Here is a 17,602-nt window from a genome sequence, read left to right as displayed (position 1 = left end):
TCTTTTTCCGGTATTGCTTTTGCTTCTGCGATTAGACGCTTTGGGCCTCTGGGAAGACCGACTATTGACCAAAAATGCTACTGCCTGGGGGGTGTGTGGTGGGAAGATACTAGTACCATCTAGATAGATGATAGTTAGCGGATGGTAGCACTAGGAATGTTTCAGTTTCCCTTTGCACTTCTTCCACTCCCACTTTCACATGTTGTCATTGAATGGACAACGCGGCCGGGCCCACTGTGGCTGTGCGCCAGACTGGCTGCCCCTCGCGACGTCATCTGTGGCGCCTCCAGGCCCGCCCCCTAAACACGAAACATTATTCACTCTTCTTAAATAACAGCTCTCCTCTTCTCCTCCTTTCTCCCTTTTCTCTCCAGACTTATACCTCTACTCTCTGAATATCATATCATCTACATTTATCTCTCTACTATCTTTATCCAAAACTCACTTCATTCATCATGTCTGAACGCTCCACCGTCCACGTCGAGGGCATTGCCTCCGCTACCACCGACAAGGAGGTCCAAGATTTCTTTAGCTTCTGGTATGCAATGCACGCATTTCAAACCATCCCTTGCATGAACTGCACGGCTGACAACCTTACAGCGGAAAGATCACCCACATTTCCGTGACCCCCGTTTCAGGCGAAGCTGATGCCCAAAAGTCGGCCACCGTTACTTTCGAAAAGGAAGCGTAAGTTACCCCGCACCTTACCCGTCATTGTTGCCAAATGACACCATCTCGCCCACTCTCCATCAAAGCTAACCAATATTCTCTGCGATAGTGCTGCTAAGACCGCTCTTCTCCTCGACAACACCCAGCTGGGTTCCTCTCTCGTGCACGTCAAGGCTGCCCAGAGCCTCGACGACATCGCCGGCGAGCAGGCCGCCAGCGCCGGACAAGCCAAGGACGAGTACAACCACGACCTCGAGCAGGAGGACAAGCCCCGTTCTCGCATTGTAGCTGAGTACCTGGCCCACGGCTACACCCTCAGCGACAATGCCATCCAGAAGGCTATTGCCCTGGACAACAAGCACGGGTTCTCGTCGCGCTTCACCAGCGCTCTGTCTTCCTTCGACCAGAAGTACCATGCCACGGACCGTGCTCGCGGTCTGGACGAGAACTACAAGCTCAGCGACAAGGCGACCACTGGCTGGCGTAGTCTGAACCACTACTTCGAGAAGGCCCTCGACACTCCCTCGGGCAGGAAGTTGCGGGACTTTTACTCCCAGACCGATAAGCAGGTGCGCGATATTCACAACGAGGCTCGCAGACTTGCGGATCTGAAGAGCGGCAAGTCTACTACTGAGGGTGGTGAGGCTCCTGCTCCTAGCACGGCGCCTGCTACTCAGCCGGCGGGTACTGCTGCTCCTGCTGAGCAGGCGTAAGCAAATTGAATTGAAAGAAAATTAGGATTGGGGGTAATGAGCAACGAGGGTGTGGTTTCTGTCTCTATGCGATAATGACTTGACTATTTTCAGTTCATGTAATGCTTCAGTGACAACATCTTTTTTTTGCTATAGCTAGCTGTCTGGAACAAGCGATACCTCAATACCAATATGATACCAGCCATTCTCCTCCCTCTGTATAAATCCTATAAAACAACCTCACAGAGTGAAACCCATCCCACTCCTCCCTACACTACACTACACCAAACTACACCGCTCTACTTACTACCCAATCATTAAAAAGTAACTATAACAATATATCATATCATATTAAATCATCATAAATACATTTCATCACATTTATTCCCATTCTCACAACACACCCCCATTCCATCCTCTCTTAGATAGGGAAAAAGGAGAAGATTAAGCCACACCGCCCTTCGAAAACTTCGCACTCTCTATATCCTCCAACGGGTGCTTAGGGTTACTCGACAATCCGGCCGTCTGGGCCGCCTGATCCTGGACGTCGTGTTCGGGTGGCGCATATTGAGGCTGGGCTTTGCCCTGCGAGGGAGGTTCTTGTTGCTGGGCGCCGGTTTGGCGCTCTGGAGGGGGGGACTGGCGGCCGGCGTTGGGGGCGGACATTTTTATTATTGTTTAAAGGAGGTTTGAGGGCTGTAGAAGTGGATTGTTAGAACTTTTAAACTGGACAGAGTAGTAAGAGGAGGAAAAATGAAGATTCACTTACTGTAGGTAGGTAGATATAACAGGTATATGAAGTTCAAGCAAAAGGTGTATGTAGATAGATAGCTAGGGAAGAATTAGAAGGAGAGAAAAAGGGTTTAAATATCAATTGCTCAGGGTCCAGAATCTTAACTCAGTCAGCTATGATATAAACCAGGCAGGTATGGGACATTGGGGGGTGGATATTGGTTCTGGGAACATCATCATGACGTGTGGGAGGTGCTAGATGCTTTGTAAACGGTTGGTTACGTAGATTCTTCGATCGGTTCTAACTGTGGGTTGTAGTATGTCTATCATTGATAATACCCAGAAATGAGTAACCAATTTCTCTTTCATGAGGCTATGTAGTAAAACAGAATACAATGCTGTGCTATTGTATGTTGAATGGCAGTTTCGATGGATGAATTGAATATTGATGATGCGGATGGCTGGGCTGGAGGCGATGATGTCATTCCTTTCCCCTTGTCACGTGATTTGTGTGTTTATGTAATCATGTCCATGGTGCTGGGATAGTCATGGTGAGGATGCAACAAGGTCTGTGTTTTCGATTGTCACAAGTCCCTATAGTATAGCCATTCTGCTAGGCTGACCTCGCTTAGGTTTGTGATGAGGAAAATTGTTCCGCGGTTGGACTGTAAGGTCTACGTGCTACTGTATCCAACGGGTGTTGGTGGGATATAAATATATTATGGGTGACTACTAGGGTTAATTTACTACTTACTGCTAGTAACTACTCCATTTTGATGACTTTACGAGGTCACATCCAAAGATCTAGCTTTCACTAGTTGTTTATATCAAGTTCTATGTTCCTCTGATATAAAGCTACCATGAATTCAAACATTAAGTTGTATATAGATTGTACTACTAGTAGAGTACTACCGTGATCGTGAGACAATTACAACTATTCCAAAACAATATCGTAATGGTATGAAACACCGCTTGATATTTTCCATAGCCCGGTGCAGCAATCAACTACCTTGTATAAAAGTTCACACATGTATGGCACTGGCTGTAAAAGCTTAACAGCTGAACCCTCTCAGGCCACTATATAGTAGAGATAGACTTCCAAACAGAACGATTAGTTCGTTGACATGTCTCTCTGGCTGGCATTCCAGTTGTCATGAACAATACTTTGAAAAGCCCGTGGCTGTAAAACCGCAAGTATAAGACGAGCAATTGTTGCTTCATGCTAAGCAAATGGCAATCATTCACAGGAGTATCACAGGTATTTACACATTTCTAAAAGCCTCGCAAGGCACGGACTCAAATTACTGCAAAAAAAAAAGCACGCGCTGCCCATCGGCCACCATCAAGCGAGCACTGATCATTCATACTCAGTTGTAGGTTGGCAGGATGCATAGATATAGCCTTCATGTTGTCCGACATTATAACCATAAGTCAATTGACAGGATTAAGTGGGGGGGAAAATCGATCTCTTCGGATTTGCAGCACCACTGCACTCGAACATTGGGGGGTAAAAGGAACTTTTGGGAAAACAACCGGGGACATCACCAGAGGGTTAGTAAAAACGTCAACGGAACAGGAGACAGAAAAAAAAGAAATTGTTCTAAATGACAAAGGAAAAGAAAATAAGAAAAGGCATAGATGGCGTTATAACGTATCCAGCAGGCCGCTCGACAACACTAGCCGTCGCCACGACAGATGGTGAAGATCCACAAGCTCTGCCAAAACAGACATCCAACCTGGGATGGCATTTTTCTCTTTCTCTTTTTTGATTTCGTTGCGATGTTCGTTGCCTCGAAGAGACCGACTGGCTCGTTTCGTCAGCCCTCCGGGTTCATCGTAGCGTTTCTAGTTCCCGTTGGTCTGGGCAGCAGCAGCCTCGGCGTTGGCCGCCGCCAAAGCCTTGGCTTCAGCCTCGTGGAACACGGACTGAAGGACTTGCTGTTCCTCTGGGCTCAGGATCTTCGCAAGGTTTTCGTAGAGCTGAGGTTGTTCTTGCTGGAGACCTATTTCATTGTCAGTGGCCGCATGCTTCAAATAATCGAACAATGGACGTACTCATGAGAACGTGCTTGAACATGCCGTAAGGCTCAACCTTGTCCAGAGGGGTCTCCAGCAGGCTCTCCTCATCAAGGTCATCTTCGTCATCATCGGCAAAAGATCCGAACTTCTGGGCCTATATAATGCGTCAATGGTGATCAACCGAACGTCAATACAATCTGACTAACCTCCTTGTTCAGGAAGTCGAGGTAAGCGGCACTGTCATCGGGGACATCGCCCTCCAAGAGCGCCTCAGCCTCGTCCTGCTCGGTCCACTCGACCTCGCCATCCCAGTCGTTCTCCTCATCACCTTCGTCATCTTCCTCGTCGAAGGTGAAGTCAGACTCCTTGGTGGCATCTTCACGATCTATAGCAAAGTCAGTACACATATTGACATATCTAGGCTCAGATAACATACGCTTGATGGCCGCCGGCAGGGTCTGGAAAAGTCTGGTCACTCCCTGAAGCAACCTGGGCCAACCCTGCTGCACGCTAGCCGGGACATCATTGACATTCAATGTCAGCAAAGAGCTGATCGCAGCAATCGACAGCTTCTTGTCGTGGACTCGGCGGAAGTTGTCGATGTTGGAGAACCAAGTGCTGAAGAACTTATTCGTCCAGCCCTTGGCTTCCAGAACCTGGAGACTGAGAACAGGGTTGTAGTAAATGGCGTTGATGACCATCTCCATCAAGTGGATGCGGTAAGACTTCGTCCGGGCCTCGCCGGCGTCGATGACGCGCATCGCCAGCTCAATGAACACGGGGATGTATTGATCGATACCACCGCGGAGGTTCAGCATCAGCGTCTCCGCGAGTTTGCAACCGCATATCCGATCGACACCGCCGACCTTCTCATCTTGGAAGATGTCCTCAACCATGCTAACAACAGCGGCGAGGTAAGCGGGAGTCTGAACCATTGTTTGCGAGCCGTAGGCAACATAGTTGTCCAGGGCGGGAAGCATGTCTTCCAGGTACAGCTCAGCGCCAGCCTTAAAGGTCTTGTGGATGAGCTCAAAGGCCTGCCACATCGTGGGAGAAATGGACTTGGATGCGAAAGTGCAGCTGTCAATGATCTCAAAGACCTCATTGTAGAGGTCATAGAGCTTGTTCTCAAGAGTGATGCTGATAACAGGCATGAGGATCGTCTCGAGGTGAAGAAGGACATCGGGCGTGCTCTCCAGGGTCAGGATCAGGGTTCCGATCGTTTGCAAGACACCCAGAGCGGTGATGCTCTTGTCATCCAAGAAATCGCCGTACGCATCCTCGTCACCCTTGGCCGCATTGCGCTCCAAGAGCTCGCCGACGATACGCATGTAGGTGTCACGAAGCTGCTCGCTGAGTGCCACAGCGAACGGAGTGAGTTCGGCGGAGAAGACCTCAACAAAGTCCTCCATGACATTGGCCAGAGCATCCACGTCAACCTCGTTCGCGAGCTTGAGCAGCTGCTGCATGATTTGGGGGATGTTCTGCTGCATGGAAGTCCTGATGATATCGTGGCGAATGAGGGGCTGCAGAGCGAGCGCGGCTTCAACTCTGACAGGCAGTTCGGAGTCCGTCATGGACTCAAGGATGTTACGGTAGATGATCATCAGGTTGTTGGGATCCTGGAAGTCAAGAGCTTCGAACTTCTCCAGAGTGTCACAGGCACGAGCCCTGAGGAAACCGTGGGGACTGCGGAACTCGGGGAAAACATGGCGGACGAAGAAATATTCCACCTGGTCCGCGATGGGACTCTTCTTGCCAAGGATGACAGAAGCCAGAGAACCAATCATGCGCAGGGCACCTTCCTTCTCTCTGGGCAGCTTCTGGTCATCGGGAGCAGACTCGTACTTGCTGACGACGCTGTTGACGAATGTAAGGATGGAGAAGGTCTGCTTCTTGCGGTTCTTGGTGAGGGCCACCAGGAAGTTCGTAGCAGCAACGTCGGGGGCCGAGACTTCCTCGTAGAAGTTCAACTTCCGGTGAAGGTACTCGGAGGGGTCGGTCTCGAACAATTCAATGTCCTCATCGGATTGGCACAGGATGGGGAAGATGAAGTGAGCGATCAAGTTGTCCATGTGAGGCTTGAGGTGCTCCCACATAGCCTTCGGCTTGACACACTCCTCGAGGAAAATCATGGTGTAAGCAAGCGCGGGGTTGCTGAGCCACTGTCCCTTGGACACCCACTTGTCGATTTCCTGCAGGTATCCCTTGAGAATTTCGGGGGCGAAAGTGGTGATGAAAGCCTTGCCGTACTGGGTGTAGTCGGGAGTGCTCGACTTGCTCATCGTCGTAGGGTTTCCGTACCTGCGAAGTGTGATCAGATGAATGCCCCACGCATACACCGAGCGCAAATTACATACCTGATGAAGAGACGGTTCAGGTTCGCGTACGACCACTTCTTGCACTTCCACCAGTGGTTGAGCTCTCTCTCCTCCTTCGACTCGTTCATGGCGCTGGCGGGAGGCTCCTTAGCGATGATACGCAGGAAGAGCGTGCACCAATCCACCGTCGCTTGTTGTGTTTGAAGATGCGGCGAGAGTTCGAACTATACCACCATCGCATTAGTCTCAGTAAGCCACCCGAATTGGAAACCTCTCATCTCTTCTTGGTTCACCCACGTAGATAGCATGCTTGTAGGATTTGACCACGATCCGGAGCATTTCCGCCGCCTCCAGACTCTCCTCGTCAACGAGCTTCAGACCGATGCTCAACAGCTGAGGGAACGAATGCTCGACGATCTTGTCGAATTCCTCCCTCTTCTCTCCGGCCTTGAATCGGTATACACGGCAGATGGCCAACAGGCACTGCAAACCGGCGTAGACGGAGTTTGCGTCGTTGGTGCCTAGCAGCTGAAGGGTGATGTCCAGGAAACCCGGCCACTGCTCGGGGAAATCATGCTGAAGGATTTTTTGAAGAAGAGGAACCAGTTGAGCCCGAACATTCGGCGGCGTGGATGCCAGGGCGGGAATCAGCCTCTCACGGAACCCCGGTTTCTCCTCCTCGGGAATCGGTGTGCGCAACGGACTTTCTTCGACAGGGGACCAACCACGATTAATGCGGTTCTTCAGGTAAACACCGGCTAAACAAAATCATCGTTAGGTTAGATCATTTACTTTCTTTTTGTTGTATGAGGGCGGAGGTAAAAAAGAAAGGGCGGTGGGTGATCGCCCGGACGGTCACCACAAAAAAAAAAAAAACCTACCCGACAGTTGAACGGCATTGTTCTGTTCCCCCTGCAAAATATCCAAGAGCGCATTTATAAATCCGGGTTGCGTCTCGGCCTAGAGAGAAATATAAAATAAGTATGATGCCACACTGAGTGACTCCGAACCTCTATTCCCACACATACATATTTCAGATCCAATTCAGCTTGGCGTCGATTGTCCGCATTGACGTCGAGAGTAGACTGTATGCGGTCTCGTAAAGCGGCAACATCCATCTCGCACCAGCAAGGGCCCCCGGTAATAAAAAAAAAAGAAAGATTAAGCTGGAAGAATAAAAAGACCCCGTTACGCGGTGAGTGAGCCGGGAGATGTGAGGGGAGGAGGAGGGGGCGAGAGAGGGCGATAAAGTAGCGGGGGGGAGGAGAAGGAGGAGGAGGGATTGATAGTCAAAGTAGTGTGCAGAGAGACAGCAAAAGTGCCCTTTGGGTTTGTTGGGTTTGGTTTTCTGTCGTGGTTTTTCCAATAAGCGTGGCCCGCCCCGCGCCTATGGCAGCTAATCAGAGGCCTCGCCGCCACGCGCGGTAACAGAATTTTGCTTTCTCCTGAGCCTGAGGCCTCGGGAATGGGGGCAATCTAGGCGGAATTTTTCCTGGTCCAAGCTCGACTTTCAATTCTTACAAAAGAGGGTCTATTGATTCGAGTCCGGGGTTTGGTTCCTTTATATGTGTGCTTCTTCTAGCCGTCTGAGGCAAGGAGAAGGGGAACTAATGAAACGCACTGGAAACAATCAAAACAAAAGGCAAAATAAAGAGTATAGATAGTATTTAATGGGAAAAGAAAGGAAAAGAGTAATTCCCCACGTGGTTTCCCCTCTTCACCCCCAAAAAAACAACCACCCCTCCAGCACTGACCAGTTGCCCTGCTGCCCACTACTGCTAGTAATAACTTCACATGTACAAAGAGGCTGCAAAGATCACATCTCTCTTGATCTGCTCCTGTGCCTGTTGCATCTTCGTATACAACGTCGGATCACCCACCAACTTGGCCGCATTCTTCACCTCCCGGCATGTCTCATCTAAACGAGTAATGGTCCGTACAATAGTGCCTTCCATCACATCAGTAAGGTCGGTGATGCGGTTGAACGACATTCCCTTCGCCCATTCGTAGACAACCTCGGCCAGACCAAACCGTGGCTGACTAGCGAAATCGTTACTATCTTCGCTGGTTTGGATTACCTGGTGCTGAATCTGGAAATCATTCACGCGGTCGGAGATCCTCACAATGGCTTCCTTGCCTTTCTCAAGACGAGGAGTCAATGTGGGAACGTTTTCTGTCTTCTCTTGGAAGACAAAGGCGGATAGCAGTGCAACGATCTCCTCGGGCTCATATTCAGCCAGAACGTTCTCGAGGATCAACTCGGTCAGAACAAGCTCATCGGCGGAGTGAATCTGTTCGGTATTTAGCGGTGGAATGGAACTAGGAGAACTGAGAAACTTACCTCACATGCTACCTTTCCTTTCAGCTGCACGCGAGACTGCTCGTCCACGAAGCCCAGCTCCTTCAGCACCTGGATACGCTGCTCATAATCAGGCAGCAGAGCAAGGTTCTGATCAGACATGAGCTGTTTTAATTGAGAAATATTCTCTTTAACCTGCCATTCGTCGTGTTGCATTTCGAACTGTCGGATGTAAGCATCAGTGTCGGGCGTGATTTGGGATAACGAGATCACTTACATGTTTCAGGAAGCTGGGACACTGCAAACACTTGCACCCTTGCGCAATGGAGGCCTGCTGTTGCCGCTTCTCTAAAATATCCCTGACCTGTAATTCCTTGATTCGAGCCCAGTCTATTTCATCCCAGACTGGACTCGTCCACGAAGCGCAGTGCTTGGTGAGCTCCTTATCTGCGAATTTGCTCGCCTCTGTCCACGACATTAGCAACACCATCCACCACAAGGCATCTACAGAACTCACCCTTCTTGATGTTGAGGTACCATGTGGGACCACCAAGCTTAACTAGCGTATTTGTGACGCACTCAAGGTCCAACAGGGGCACCTTGTACGATTTTAGTGCCATATCGGCAGCACGGGTAGGCAAAGTCTGTAACAAATGCTTGAACATCGGGAGGAAGGGAAGAATATCGCTAGGATGGCGCTTGTGTCCGAGTCTTCCGATCTCGAGGACTTGAATGCTAGGTGTCTGACCTCCGCTAACACCTTCGCGAACAATGACACCTGCGGTTCGGAAACCCTCCTGTAGGACAGTTAGATGGGATTGATCATGGGTGATGGGGGCATGTCTACCTTTCTGTACACAATTAATCGCTTCGGCACAAAGAGGCGTTTGCCAACGGGGGATGAAACTAGTCCCACGTGGAGCTCACTTGTGAGTTTCTCATATTCAATAGCTGCGGCATGGCATGCCGCAAGGTCAATGTCACATATGTCACAAGGCTCTCGTTTGATTTTCGCCAAGCTGGCCTCCGAAAGCTGCACCTGCTTTTCGTGCTCCGGGAGCAAAGCCTGGGTAGCATTCTCACTGAAACTTCGCTTGATCATTTCTTCAATCTTAAGGGCCTCCACACGCAAGAGGTTCAAGATCATGTTGTATGTAAGCCTGAACTGAGACCGCAGTTTGGTCGGATCACCAAGGATCATCTTTCTCAAAGCGCCGGCTGGAGGAGCTTTATCTCGACCTGCATTGACGATAATGACGTATCCCACATTGTCAAGTCCTCTACGTCCAGCACGTCCAGCCATTTGAGTGTACTCTCCAGGTAGCAAATCTCGGAAGCCTTTGCCATCATGCTTGCGGAATCCGGAGAACACAACCGTTCGGGTTGGCAGGTTGAGCCCCATCGCAAATGTCTCGGTAGCGAAAAGGACCTTAACCAACGATTTAGCGAACAGAATCTCGACAATCTCTTTCATGATCGGCAGAAGACCACCATGGTGAACAGCGATTCCTCGGCTCAACAATTCGCGAAGACGAAGAATTTGTGGAAGGGTCCGATCCTCTGGTTTAAGTCTTGTGAGGGACTTTTCGATGAACATATGAATCAAGCTCTTCTCGGAAGCAGTGGAAAAGTCTTGGTTGGACAGCGAGTCGGCATTCTGTTCACAGCGCTTTTTGGAGAAGACAAAGATACAACCAGGCAGCAGATTCTCTTTGCGAAGGTGCCCAACGAGCTGCACCCAAACGGTCTTGTCCTGCGCGGCTGTGGTCCGTCCACCACCTCTTCCTGTACGGGCAATGTTTCCAGTGCCTCTATTTGCAGGCTGCCCCCGGCCACGAGGGGCTCCTCCACGTTGTCCATTGCCGCGAGCACCACCTCTTCCACCGGCTTGTCCACGTCCTCGTCCCTGGGGAGCACCTCCTCTGCTCGCTTGAGATTGAGCTTGAGCCTCGGCCGCTTTCTGGGCCTTGACTTTGTCTCTTCCGGAGATGATCTCATCGGCTTCTTTCCAGCCGTTCTCAAGGAATCGCTTGTTGGAATCGACGATCTTGTACTTCCCTTTGCCGGCCCAGAGATAATGCTCGAGGGGAACAGGTCTCTTCGCGGTTGAGATAACGTAGATGTCCTTCTTCTTTGTGCGACCAACCCAGGATGCAAATTCATAAGTGTTAGGAACGGTAGCAGACAGGAGGATCAGAGTAACATGTTCGGGAAGCATAATGATGACCTCTTCCCAAACAACACCTCTTTCAAGGTCGTTAACATAATGCACTTCATCGAAAATCACAAACTCCACGTCTCTAATTAAATCGGCGCCTCTGTATAGCATGCTTCGTAAGATTTCGGTCGTCATGATAAGGCAGCTTGCTTCTGGGTTAATCTGGACATCACCGGTCAAGATGCCAACATCATCGAACTCGGTTCTAAAATCTCTAAACTTCTGGTTACTCAATGCCTTGATGGGTGACGTATAAATGGCCTTCGTCATATGCTTCGCGGCTAGAGAAATGGCATATTCGGCGACGACAGTTTTACCAGCTGACGTATGAGCAGCAACGAATACGGAGTCGCCACATTCAAGATGATAAACAGCCTCCTTTTGGAAAGTGTCCAGTTCAAACGGCCACTCCCGAGCCATGTCGGGAACCAGATCGCGGAAGTTCGGGATTTCTTTGTTGACATCGACGACATGAGCCCACTCTTTACCGGCTTTCCGTTGCTGCATGCCTGCGAGCAGCGGCGCGTGGGGCTCCAGCGCTGGGAATTCGACAGGCAGCAAAGAGTCAATATCTTCCTCATCGCTGAGCTCCGCCTCATCATCGATCTTGACACCTCCGGCATCTGACGCTGTCTCCTCTTGCTCAACATGTAGATCGGTCTCTTCCTGCTGAAGCGCGTGCTCCACTTCTTCGTCCCCTTCTGCGGCCTCTTTAGTCTTTGCTTCCTCAAACTTCAATCCCCGGGAGAAGCCAGGGGCAATCTCTAATAGACCACCTTCAGCACCAAAGTTAATGATCCGATCGAGGCCCGATTGCTTGCCGCTGGCTCTAGAGTGCTCTGGCGTCTGGGCTTCGGATTCCATCTCAGCAATTGCTTCGACACCGTCCAGCCCACCCGGAGCGAATGGAAAGAAGCCAGCGGCGCCTCTAACAAAGTCCGCACGGCCAGCTGGCCGGCGAAGCAGGGACGTTGAATTTTTGGCATTTGCACTAGTGGCGGGAACGGTTACTTCGTGGTAGCCAGTAACACGTCCTTCCAGGCCGTCCCGATCAAACCGGACGATAGTACGTGTTTGCGTACCAGCGACCTCGAATAGGTCAGTGTAATCCGTCGGGACATCCCATTTCCTGCGCCATGTCAGTATAAACAGATGAGGCTGCGAACGAATGTGGGGTATCGAACCTTTGCAAACGGTTCAGCCATTCAGGACTAAACGTGGATGAAGGGGTCAAAAACTCCTGCTCCAGCTCCTGCTTAAGGTCAGCAGCATCCTGCCGGGCCTTTTGCCGAGGTTTGAAGTCCTTGTAGACACCATCCTCTTCTTCGACCAGCCTTGCGTCAAAAGCCGGTCCGCTAAGGTTCTGCGAGTTTAGGCTTAACTCTGCCAGCGCCGATGTCAGCGTCTCTGCCATTTTCTAAAACTTCTCGCCAATGGTGTTAGGAGGGTTCTGATGGTACGCGATCTACTTCAGCATCGCACGACACGTCTGAGCAGAGATCTAACAGAGAACCCCACCAGGTAGCGTGAAGGGCGGAAGATCTTATCAAAGCAGGAAGCCAAGTTCAATAAGCCCCATGGAAAGCCTGCAGGGAAAGTCCAGTATTCACAGGAGTAGTAATTGACAATGGACCCTATCACAGTAGCTTTGGGGATGGAAAGAGTAGCTAGCACCGGTGGTTATTCGATGTGTTTGGCGGCGGGAAGTTGGCTGGCGCCAGAACCAACCAGCTCTGACTCTGACGTCGTGTGGGGACTGCAGCTTCCGCCTACCGGTGGGATGAATAATGTTAATTCACATCCGAATGAACTAAAGCGATTTGGGAGAAAATCAGAGGGGAATCGGAAAATCTCATCGACTTTGCTTCTTCCCCACAGATTTTCCTCCAGGGGTTGTGGTATTATTGCACAGTTTCTGCTTCCCCAAAGTGATGAATGGAAAAGGCAACTCAGCCAGTCGGCACAGAATATCACAACTTTTTATTCCTGTTCATGTGCCCTACTAATAACAATACAAGGTAGCGTGGTCCTTGTACAAAAAGTCATTCATCATATACAGTCGCCAGAACGCCAAAAGCAAATGCGAAACGATGATTTGAACCCAATGTTACAATCGGAATGCTCCCGAAACAAACGCGCAAATACCCGTGCTGGAAAAGGGGTGCCAGGGAATAACCAGGGATCCATCGTGGTGGACATTCCCGATTTCCCCCTCAACATCAAAAGATGGTGTTCTATCCCCAATCGTTCAATCTTGTATGCTGAATGCCAATTATCCGTCAGACCCTGCGCCCTCTCATATACCCGCGCGAACTAAAACACATCACAAAATCCAAATAGAATATAGTAAATAATAATAAGAGTCATGGGGATGTTGGACGAGCCGCTCAACCTTGAGGCAAATGTCGTGCTCAGCAACTATCCCAGAACTTTACCCGTGACAGGGCTCATGAATTACTTGTTAACGATAGGTGATGACAGGGAAGGTCTTCCTGTCCGTTACATTGACCTGGAATTCGAAGATTCCGTCCACAGTGGCGACGTATCTAATCAGTCAGTTGAAGTGTACCCTCGAATCAGTTCAAGACATGGCACCTACAATGTTCGGCCATCTGCACCCCAACCAATACCAGCTGTGCTACCCGGTTCCTGGTCTCGACCAATGCCCAGACTACGATCAGGAAGTTCATTCAGCACGTTACGAATCCATCGAGGGGAACGAGCTTGTTCGAAATCCCACTGGGTTTGCCGATACCGCAGGTGACTTTGCCGGCTGTGCGGTAACATGGCGTTCTGTCGCTGTTGCCGTCGAAGGCGTTCCACAGCCACGCTGGCTCTCAATTCGGTGCCCGAGAGCCGCGGTGTGTCTTGCAGGACCTCGGGCGTGCCATCCTGACTCTCTAGCCGTCTGTGGCCTGAACGGGATCGTTGGTGGTTTCTTGGCGGGGGCAACAAGTCTGCTGTGGTATTAGAATAATCAAAATTGGCGGACGGACGGTTCATTGTGCCATGAAGCCGAGCCGCGGAGCCATGCTCGTTACCAGAACTGTTAAGCTCACTGGAGCTTGAATCTGTAGCATGCGCAGGGGTGTCTGATCGATTAGGGTAGATCTCTGAGGGCGAAGCGGTCCAGCTGAGTGTAATACTAGGCTGCGGATCGGGGTTTGCCAGTCCTATTTCGGGTGTTCTACTGCTGGCTTCATTCTGGCTAGGGGTCAGTAGGACAGAGCCCCGGCGTCTCGCATGCTGACTACGATCACCAGTTCCCGATTGCGAGTCTTCCTGGTACAACTCTCGGCTTGGATGACTGCGTGGTGGAGGCGAAGTAGGACCGGAGGCTCGAGTGGCCTCATCTGTGGGACCGTGGAACCGGGGGCGCACTGGAGGGTGAGGATGAGCATTAGCTCTAGCTCGCCGCTCCGCTAACCCGTCTTCCATCCTCGACGTCCATCGCGCTGTATTCAAAAATTCAACAATCAGCCTCTCTCTTTCTGTGAGGTCCTGTACCAGGCTCTCACTTAGTGGCGAGTTGCCGGAACCCGTCGCGCCTTGGTTATGGAGTGCTCCCTCTAACGAGTCAATCGCTCGCTGTGTTGCGTCGAGTTCATGCCGTGTGTCTGGGGAGGCTCGACCATCGAGTTCGAATAATAAATCATCTAGCAATGGCTCCGTACGGACTTCCTGCAACTCGGGCTCGTTCATATCCAATTCCAGTATCTGCCTGCGAACGAAACCGCGACGAACATCGGCAATCCCAGCTCGCCCCTTGTCTTCGAGCCATACCAGAAGATCCCAGGGCTCAGGTGCAAACGCCATACATCGTACAGCGCCTCCATTGCAACAAGCTCTGGATGAGTTGAAGCGACAGATGATCGCATTCTGGCCCTGAGGCTGGCGTATAATATCGCGGATGGTCCCCACATCAAAGATGGTGATGACTCCAGATTGCGAACCGATCGCGCATAATCGACTGAATTGAGAAAAAGCGACAGTGAAACAGCATCCATCGTCAAAGCGTGTGCCTATGTCCATTTCTATACAACGAAGAAGGTCCCAGTTCCACCCACAAACTTTGTCACCCTCATCCGTTACAGTCACAGCATCAAGGTCGCGGGTAAAATCATAGAAATATGCACGAGTCTCATCACCAACCGCAGCAAGGATAGTTGAATCTGGTGACATGATCGCATAGTTCATGCACGCCGGATGATGAAGCACCTTGAGGACTTTCGACCGGGCCAGGGAGTAAACGGTAACAGTCTTATCGTTGTTACTGCAAAAGCAATCAGCATCTCAGGTGATTCGGAAAATTGCCATGCCCATACCTCAGAATGGCTATATCTTCCTCCGCTAACTCCTTTCCATCCCCAGGCAGACGGTGGATCGTCACTGAGTTGACGATACTGCCTCCGAACTTGTGCAATTGCACCTCTGGAACCTGCCTTCTATTGCCATGGCGAGCCGGTCCAGGTTCGTCGCCAGGCATCCAAGGCGGCGATATCCTCGCAGGAGGGTCAAGATCGATTGGCAAAGCACTGTCCACGTCCGACGGCTGGAAAGCCGGTGTATCGGCACGGGCGCGCGGACTCCGATCGGACGATAGCCCAACAAATGCGCATTCTCCATTATCGGCGCCCCCCACCCCAATCCAGCCGTAACCAGCAGCAAGACATTTTGGCTCAAACGGAATAACGGCAATGGTCTCCCGCTTTTGTGATGAAATGTGAATCGAGTAGATGACTCGCTCGACGACAACGTAGATCCTGTCCGGGTCCGCGGTGCTAATGTAGTTGCGAAGTTGTTGATGACTGTCTCATGATTAGCACTGATCAGTCTGCTTTTCTGCGAGCTCAATGTACAGACAAGTTGGGAATTTTGAAGGGGAAGAAGCGGCGCTTGTTGGGAAGGATAAGAGACTCCGTCGGATGATGCCTGCAGATCGTTACGACATTAGCAATCGGCCAGTTGGATCACCTGAGTGGGAAGGGAAGCAGGAGACTGACGCGAGCGAATCCGTAGTCATTGTGAAAGAACGTCGATATTATATTTTAAGGTGACATGGTCGGAAGTACAGCTATGGCGGAGCTCCGATGTTGCGGACAAAAAGGACGGACAACGCAGAGGGAACAGAAGAGTCGATGGCGAGTAGTAGCGACGGCGAAAAAGAAAAGAAGTAATGGGAAGGGAAACAGCTGAAAAGGAGGCCGGTGTCGCAGGGTATTGACAACAGGGTCTAGCCTGAGAGTGGAAGTTGAAAGCTAGAGCTTGTTCGAGTAAAGTAGTGTAAAGTAGAGAGCACACCACCAGCACCAGATACCTCCTCTGCCTCTCTCTGTCTGCTCTGCTCTGCTCCCACGTCGCTTTCCCTCTCAACTGATCCGCCCTTCACTGCCTTTGGACGATTTCGGAGGGTGCGAACGGATGACGTAAGACTTAGTCGGACCCAATCCGGGGAACCTCCAGCGGCGAATGCGGTCGAGTCAATTCGAGTCCACCGCTTCCAGCCCGCCTTACATTCTTCTCTTTAGACGGTAAGGAAGATCCTCAAGTCGTTACTTTGTGTATCCGGGTAATATTCGGTTCCTGTAGGATCATACAATCGCTTTCGCCTGCACGCAGCATGCTTTTCAAAAACCCCCAGTATTGTTTCAATTATCTGCAGTACGCCTACTAAGTAGACCGAGGTCTCGTGAGGATTTCCCGTCTAGGTTCAACAGCTTAACGGGAAGCAGTGTTTCGACACAACCACTGTCTACCATCCATGGTTTTGAACTCGGACCAGCCAGCAATTGCCCGTATATATTTCTATTTCATGGTTTCTTCATGACGTCGAATGCAATAGTGACTGTTGAAGATGGCAGCAATACATGTAGTACTTAGTTTGGATGATAGTTTTTTCGGATTAAAGCTACGGATCACATTCTGCTTGGCGATGATGACTCATGACATGCCCATGTCCGATGAAAGTCTATCCTGGCCTTATTTTTTTCTTCGACAAATTGGCCAATAGTATAGGTTAAACATTTCAGAGCTTTTCTGATCGTACATTGCAGCTTTGACTCGGACAATAGGGGTAGTAGAAGATGCAGAAAGTGTAGTCGCGGACATACTAACACAAGACTGGAAGATATAAATCCACCACATAGCTGGCCGGTGTAAAGGTGCCGAGGCATCTACGAGAGAAACAATACTGACAACAACTACTAGTATTGACCAACTAGTATACTAATACTTGCTGAATCAACATGATATTACCTTGGTATCGAGGTGCTATCAAGATAGTGTATGGCTTAGAATCAATAATCGCAGACTAATTTCAAGAGATATCGACACTGTCAAATCTCTACAGAGCGTTGCTACAAGTAACGTTGGACGTATGTACAAATAGCTATATAGCAAAAGCTTATCTCTGCAATGCTACTAACGTGAAATCGCATCCAGAGTGATTGAAATCGACATATACTAATACTTGAGCAGCTCGGGGATGCAAGTAACAAGAAGAAAAACTGATGGAAAAGTATTCAAGCCACAGTGGCAATGAGTAGAGGGCACTGGTAGCTTCTGCGAGCTGCAGTGGAAGAAGAAGACCGGCCGGGGCAGTGGCTCGGCAACTCAGCTTGAGCGGTCAAAAGGATCGCTGGGCTGCGATTGG

The 17,602-nt window shown here is 50.3% G+C and overlaps 5 protein-coding genes across 5 annotated transcripts; 1 reads left to right on the top strand and 4 right to left on the bottom strand.

Moving 5' to 3' along the window:
- Window positions 1-353: 353 nt before the first annotated feature.
- On the top strand, window positions 354-1,566 carry vip1 (putative actin cytoskeleton protein (VIP1)). Its single transcript, XM_026765824.1, has 3 exons — window positions 354-538; window positions 601-687; window positions 779-1,566. Exons 1-3 carry the CDS (start codon window positions 456-458, stop codon window positions 1,380-1,382), a joined length of 774 nt encoding a protein of 257 aa, XP_026627422.1. The 5' UTR covers window positions 354-455; the 3' UTR covers window positions 1,383-1,566.
- A 126-nt stretch (window positions 1,567-1,692) lies between these two features.
- On the bottom strand, window positions 1,693-2,517 carry BDQ94DRAFT_141407 (uncharacterized protein). Its single transcript, XM_026765823.1, has 2 exons — window positions 2,131-2,517; window positions 1,693-2,057 (listed from the first exon to the last, which is right to left on the bottom strand). The coding sequence occupies exon 2, from the start codon at window positions 2,025-2,027 to the stop codon at window positions 1,806-1,808; it is 222 nt and encodes a 73-aa protein (XP_026627421.1). The 5' UTR covers window positions 2,028-2,057; window positions 2,131-2,517; the 3' UTR covers window positions 1,693-1,805.
- Window positions 2,518-3,938: 1,421 nt separating this feature from the next.
- Window positions 3,939-12,364, bottom strand: BDQ94DRAFT_158855 (armadillo-type protein; the record flags this gene model as incomplete). The annotated part of the gene is made up of 14 exons (XM_026769007.1): window positions 3,939-4,096; window positions 4,149-4,266; window positions 4,319-4,497; window positions 4,549-6,416; window positions 6,473-6,657; window positions 6,731-7,191; window positions 7,315-7,393; window positions 7,462-7,551; window positions 8,374-8,724; window positions 8,775-8,954; window positions 9,010-9,197; window positions 9,250-9,529; window positions 9,580-12,079; window positions 12,135-12,364. 14 exons carry the CDS (start codon window positions 12,362-12,364, stop codon window positions 3,939-3,941), a joined length of 6,867 nt encoding a protein of 2,288 aa, XP_026627420.1.
- A 470-nt stretch (window positions 12,365-12,834) lies between these two features.
- On the bottom strand, window positions 12,835-16,289 carry BDQ94DRAFT_141401 (uncharacterized protein). Its single transcript, XM_026765822.1, has 5 exons — window positions 15,954-16,289; window positions 15,814-15,882; window positions 15,276-15,758; window positions 13,550-15,223; window positions 12,835-13,496 (listed from the first exon to the last, which is right to left on the bottom strand). Exons 1-5 carry the CDS (start codon window positions 15,971-15,973, stop codon window positions 13,412-13,414), a joined length of 2,331 nt encoding a protein of 776 aa, XP_026627419.1. The 5' UTR covers window positions 15,974-16,289; the 3' UTR covers window positions 12,835-13,411.
- Window positions 16,267-17,540, bottom strand: BDQ94DRAFT_141398 (uncharacterized protein). The gene has a single exon (XM_026765821.1). The coding sequence runs from the start codon at window positions 17,121-17,123 to the stop codon at window positions 16,866-16,868; it is 258 nt and encodes an 85-aa protein (XP_026627418.1). The 5' UTR covers window positions 17,124-17,540; the 3' UTR covers window positions 16,267-16,865.
- Window positions 17,541-17,602: the final 62 nt, after the last annotated feature.

This window comes from Aspergillus welwitschiae, assembly GCF_003344945.1.
Source record: "Aspergillus welwitschiae strain CBS 139.54b unplaced genomic scaffold BDQ94scaffold_12, whole genome shotgun sequence".
Taxonomy (NCBI): Eukaryota; Fungi; Ascomycota; class Eurotiomycetes; order Eurotiales; family Aspergillaceae; genus Aspergillus; species Aspergillus welwitschiae.
This window is presented reverse-complemented; position numbering and strand designations above follow the sequence as displayed.

Excerpts from the sequence above, each read along its gene's own strand:
- vip1 (XM_026765824.1), top strand. The coding sequence starts at position 456 with ATGTCTGAACGCTCCACCGTCCACGTCGAGGGCATTGCCTCCGCTACC. Across the intron at positions 539-600 it reads CAAGATTTCTTTAGCTTCTG|CGGAAAGATCACCCACATTT; the intron begins GTATGCAATGCA and ends ACAACCTTACAG. Across the intron at positions 688-778 it reads GTTACTTTCGAAAAGGAAGC|TGCTGCTAAGACCGCTCTTC; the intron begins GTAAGTTACCCC and ends TCTCTGCGATAG.
- BDQ94DRAFT_141407 (XM_026765823.1), bottom strand. The coding sequence starts at position 2,027 with ATGTCCGCCCCCAACGCCGGCCGCCAGTCCCCCCCTCCAGAGCGCCAA.
- BDQ94DRAFT_141401 (XM_026765822.1), bottom strand. The coding sequence starts at position 15,973 with ATGACTACGGATTCGCTCGC. Across the intron at positions 15,759-15,813 it reads CCCTTCAAAATTCCCAACTT|TCATCAACAACTTCGCAACT; the intron begins GTCTGTACATTG and ends ATCATGAGACAG. Across the intron at positions 15,224-15,275 it reads GAAGATATAGCCATTCTGAG|TAACAACGATAAGACTGTTA; the intron begins GTATGGGCATGG and ends TTGCTTTTGCAG.
- BDQ94DRAFT_141398 (XM_026765821.1), bottom strand. The coding sequence starts at position 17,123 with ATGCCTCGGCACCTTTACACCGGCCAGCTATGTGGTGGATTTATATCT.